Source organism: Antrostomus carolinensis, unplaced genomic scaffold (genome assembly GCF_000700745.2).
Source record: "Antrostomus carolinensis isolate BGI_N321 unplaced genomic scaffold, ASM70074v2 scaffold25155, whole genome shotgun sequence".
NCBI classification, from domain to species: domain Eukaryota; kingdom Metazoa; phylum Chordata; class Aves; order Caprimulgiformes; family Caprimulgidae; genus Antrostomus; species Antrostomus carolinensis.
The window spans coordinates 13,026-17,909 of record NW_010318879.1 but is presented as its reverse complement, the minus strand read 5'-3'; the positions used below and the strand labels follow the sequence as shown (position 1 = coordinate 17,909).

The window sequence follows — 4,884 nt, the reverse complement described above, 5'->3', positions numbered from 1 at the left end:
GATCAAAGTTCAGTTTGGTAGCATAACTTCTTATAATGGAATTAGTAATGGAACACGGAACCTAAATAACTTCTAGTGAAAACAGTAATTCCTGAAGTTGCATGGATGTATAAACTTTTCTATATTTGCTGTTTAGGCATGCTGCGTAAGAACCAAGGTATCTGTGTAGAACCACAGTGTCTAGTCAAGTGGCTAATGAGGCTAAGTAATTGTATTTCTTTGTAGGCAATATTTTCACAGTTTCAGCACAGTCGAGAAAAAGCACTCCCATCAGATAATATGAGACATGCCCTGGCAGAGAGTTTTAAGGATGAACAGCGTTTCCAGCTTGGATTCATGGATGATGCAGCGGAGTGCTTTGTAAGTATTCTTTGGGATAGTTTAGTAGAATTCCATTAGTTTTGTGGATGCCAGTCCAGCCTGTTTTGCTAGCTCCAGGCTCACAGGTGGGGTACAAGTGACATAATACAACGGACCTTCTCTATGCCAGTTTAGGGGAACAGACACATGGAGTTAAGTGTTTGGTAACGTGGTTTGGAGTGATCTTGCATTTGCTGTGTACTTTCTTCTCTAACTCCATAGCTTGAGCAGAGGGATATGTCAAACACTGTTACTACAGGAGGTCAGTGAGGATGATAAACTCTCAATCATTCCTAAAAGTTTTTGGATGGAGAGAACTGTTATCTTCTTGGGAGAAGAGGCACCTACGAGTTTGAATATGTAGTCTGTTCCTCCAAGTATTCTCTCATCAACTGTTGAAATACGTTCAGTTACAACTAGCTAGCTCATTAGTGAAGCCTTCTGCAGAAGATATTTCCATTTTCTTATCCAAAAGTGAACAAATACTTGAAGATCCTGACACTCCTGCAATTACTTTCTGCTTTTATGAAGGTGTCTCATTGAAAAACGAGTTGTTACTGTGGCCGTAAAAGATAACTCAAGATCGCATAGAACACTGGTAAAGAAGCCTTTCTAAGAAGTCCTGCATTAGGCAGTGAAAATTGTTCACCATAAAAACCAAAAATCACTATTAACTTTCAGACACAGATTTGAGGGACAGAAATTACAATTTCTGCTTTTATTCCTTTCAACTTTGGATATCCCTTGGAAGTATCAGCAAATGAATCCCTACCTGCCTGATGCATTTTCACATACATAGGAAAATCCAGTGGAAAACTCGTGAAAGTGGCTGTTGAGATCTTGCAGTCAGGTTAATCGATTACAGTCATGAAAGACAACCTCATTAGTGCTCCATCTAATGAAAATGCATTTGGTCTGCTGAAGTAACCTGCTGTCTGAATAATCTACCTGAATAGATTAACTTCTTGCCATTACCTCTGGTGTTTTTGGCAAAAGAGTTAAAAATGGCCTTACTGATTCAGTGGCCAAACTGGTTACAGTCATAGTACTTTATTTTTTTTTTTCTTTCCCTTTTTTTAAGGTTAAAAAGTGAGACTTGGGATGGGATCAGACATATGCTATTTATGTCATGCTTCTGTCAATAGTACTTGTGTCAGACATGGTCAGATGACCAGATTGATAGGCAGAGGAAAGCATAAAAGTGTGGAGAACCGCTGAGACAGAGGCCTGAAGCAAAAAAAAAAAATCAGTTATTGCATGCAATGTCATTAATATCACGTGTTACTGTGTAAGAACAGCTTTTTAAATTTTTCTTGAAGATTCACTTCCTTCAAAGGAGACTGTGCTCTGGAGTAACAGTTGGGTAACTGTTGTCTAATGCTGTTCTGTTAATGTTCGGAAACCTTAAGATTAAGAGAATTCTCGTCCTCTGGGTTTTGAATTAAATACACATTAAAACTTGTAGGTGGACTATTTGGAACCAAGGGGAGTAGTTGGAGTATTAAACTGTAATCTTGCTCATATATTCTGGCTTCATCAGTCCAGTTTATATTTACATTATTATTTCTATTTAGGAAAATATCCTTGAGAGGATTCATTTTCACCTAGTGCCAAACAGTGAAACAGATATGTGCACTTCAAAATCCTGTATTTCTCATCAGAAGTTTGCTATGACACTGTATGAACAGGTCAGACCTTTATTTGATTGTTTTAAGAAATAATTTGATTCCACTGTCCTGAGTAAATGAAAACAAAAGTATTTTTATTTTTGTAGTGTGTATGTCGCAGTTGTGGAGCATCATCAGACCCATTGCCTTTTACGGAATTTGTGCGTTATATTTCTACCACAGCCCTGTGGTAAGAGCTTTTATTCTTGTATCTCATTTTTCTACATACACTTTTCCAATAATAAGCAAAGCATGCCAGAGAAATACTGTAAGTGTTAAAAATGAATGTGTATTCCTTTGTTAAAATGTATTTTGGGGAGGTTTAGATTGGATATTAGGAAAAATTTCTTCAACTGATGTTGTCAAGCATGGGAACAGGCTGCCAAGGGAAGAGGTTGAGTCACCATCCCTGGAGGTATTTAAAAGACGGGTAGACGTGGTGCTGGGGACATGGCTTAGTGGTGACCTTGGCAGTGTAAGGTTTACAGTTGGACTCGGTGATCTTAAAGGTCTTTTCCAACCAAAACAATTCTATGATCTTTGAGATACTGTCCAAAAGTAACATTTGGATTTCAGAAGCAAGATGTAGAGAGAGCTTGACAAAAAGCATGTATTGCTACTTCTTTACCTCTGTATCTTTTCTTTTTAGTGCTAAGATATAGCTAATTGAGACTTGACTGAAATCTGTTAACTCTAAATAAGGGAGATCCACGGTTATTTCCATTTATTTTTTACAGTAATGAAGTAGAAAGAATGATGGAGAGGCATGAACGTCTCAAGCCAGAAATGTTTGCAGAATTGCTGCAGGCAGCAAATACTACTGATGACTACAGAAACTGTCCTGTAAGTAAACAGAAATGTTGCATTACTTTACAAAGGAGAACTTTTTAGGATATTAAATCATGCTAAAGTATTCCCCTAAAAGCAGGATTACCTGTACCCAGTTCAGTGCAGTCCAGCTTACGGTAAAAAAGCCCTTAAATATATGTTTTATTGCTCCAGTTATACATAAACATGGAATTGTAGGTGCAAGGAGCCTGTTTAGAAAGTCAAGTTATTAGGTCCATGGTTTTTTCTTCACTTCGTGTTCAACACAGAGCTAGGTGGTTTTGATTAGTTTGAACACGGTTATTTTCCGAGTGAAGCTGTTTTAGTTCACATACACTGACAGCTTGAAACATTGTGTTCTATTGGAATAATTTTGTGCTTCTATAGACAAAAATAGTCTCTTTTTGTTTGTTCTACTTAATTCCTCTCTTCCTTAAATGGTTTTGTGTAAATACCATTAATGTAGGAACCATAGAAGAGTACATAAGAATATACAGACCTGGGCTTAAATCATGAAATGGAGGGGGGGAATGAACGAGAAATTGTGATGGTGACAGGTGTTTTCAGAGATTTCTGTTTTAAGGTGGTGATTGGATGCCGTTTAGCTGTAGTCTTCTTCAGAGTGTTTTTATGATGAAGAATTTTATCCTTAAATTGTTAGAAACAAATGCCATAATTAAATCTAAGAATTAGAAGAAGTTGTCTTATTGCACTGTTTCTTGTCTACTAACTCAACTTTGGACTTCCATTTTTTAAACATCTTTATTTTCCCTCCCATCACATTTTTTTTTTTCCCTTTTTTCTAGAGTAACTGTGGTCAAAAAATAAAAATTCGTCGTGTTCTTATGAATTGTCCTGAGATTGTCACAATCGGTTTAGTCTGGGATTCAGAACACTCTGACCTGACAGAAGAGGTTATGCGGAATCTGGCAACACAACTTTATCTTCCTGGGGTACTGACAGAAAACTTACTCTTTGCTTATTCTAGAATTTAATTTTACATGTCTTTTATATATATGTATATGTAAATATATACAAAACATAAATATATATGCATATGTATTTTTTTAAAAGCACAATTTAACTTCAAAGTTTGTCTACTTTTACCGATCTTTATAATGTGCTACTTGATGTAGTTTCTATGAGAGGAAAAAGTCTCATCAGAGCTGTTGGTCTTGTGCCTAAATACGAAGATGAATGGAGGTGAATTCCTAGTTGAGAATCCGGGAATATCATGTTCTGTTTGAAATTTGTGGAATTATTCCAGGGAATTACTGTCTTACCCTTTCAACTGTGCAAAAGTAAATGTTAAAATAGACATAATAAGTGCAAAAATCATTATTTACACTCATAAAAAATTGGATAATTTATCATTGGATAAATAAATAACAGGATATTTGATACCAATTGTCTTTGTGGAATGCCAGTAATAAGTCTGGAAATTGAGGCTATGTTTTACACATATTTTGAAATATATAACCATTTTTACAGCTGTTTTATAGGGTTACAGATGAAAATGCCAAAAATAGTGAACTTTTTCTTGTGGGAATGATTTGCTACACAAGCCGACATTACTGTGCCTTTGCCTTTCACACCAAGAGTTGCAAATGGGTGCTGTTTGATGATGCTAATGTAAAAGAGGTAAATATTGGTTTTACTGCTACCAGATTTAGTGATCTTTACTTTTCTAGAGTCCATTTACTGACACCAAACTTGAAACAAGTCAAGGAATGTCTATTTTAATAAGCCTTTAGTTTTGTAAATTAGTTTTCACAAATGAATTTTAGAATTGACTTCACAGCTTTACAGTTCTCCCTTCCAAATGCTGAATGTGTCAGAATGTTAAGGCACTTGTCTACTGTTGAATTTGTACTTCTTTTAATGAAAAATAAGAATAAGATAGCAGCTGTATTCATAGTGTTGATGTTTTGATTGTTAGCCCGTGTAATACTGGTTCTAGTTTTTTGCTGCAGTTCACATAAACTTGGGCCAAAATGTTGAATCTCAATGTACCTTTGGAATTAGGCAT

The 4,884-nt window shown here is 35.9% G+C and overlaps 1 protein-coding gene across 1 annotated transcript in view; it reads left to right on the top strand.

Moving 5' to 3' along the window:
• Positions 1-225: 225 nt before the first annotated feature.
• Positions 226-4,884, top strand: part of USP53 (ubiquitin specific peptidase 53) — a gene marked incomplete at both ends in the record, with an annotated part of 11,193 nt that continues 6,534 nt past the window's right edge. The window contains 6 exons of the mRNA XM_029085219.1: positions 226-360; positions 1,935-2,048; positions 2,135-2,217; positions 2,765-2,870; positions 3,662-3,808; positions 4,347-4,496. Of these exons, the coding sequence (XP_028941052.1) occupies positions 226-360; positions 1,935-2,048; positions 2,135-2,217; positions 2,765-2,870; positions 3,662-3,808; positions 4,347-4,496 (735 nt within the window). The remainder of the gene's footprint in view (positions 361-1,934; positions 2,049-2,134; positions 2,218-2,764; positions 2,871-3,661; positions 3,809-4,346; positions 4,497-4,884) is intronic.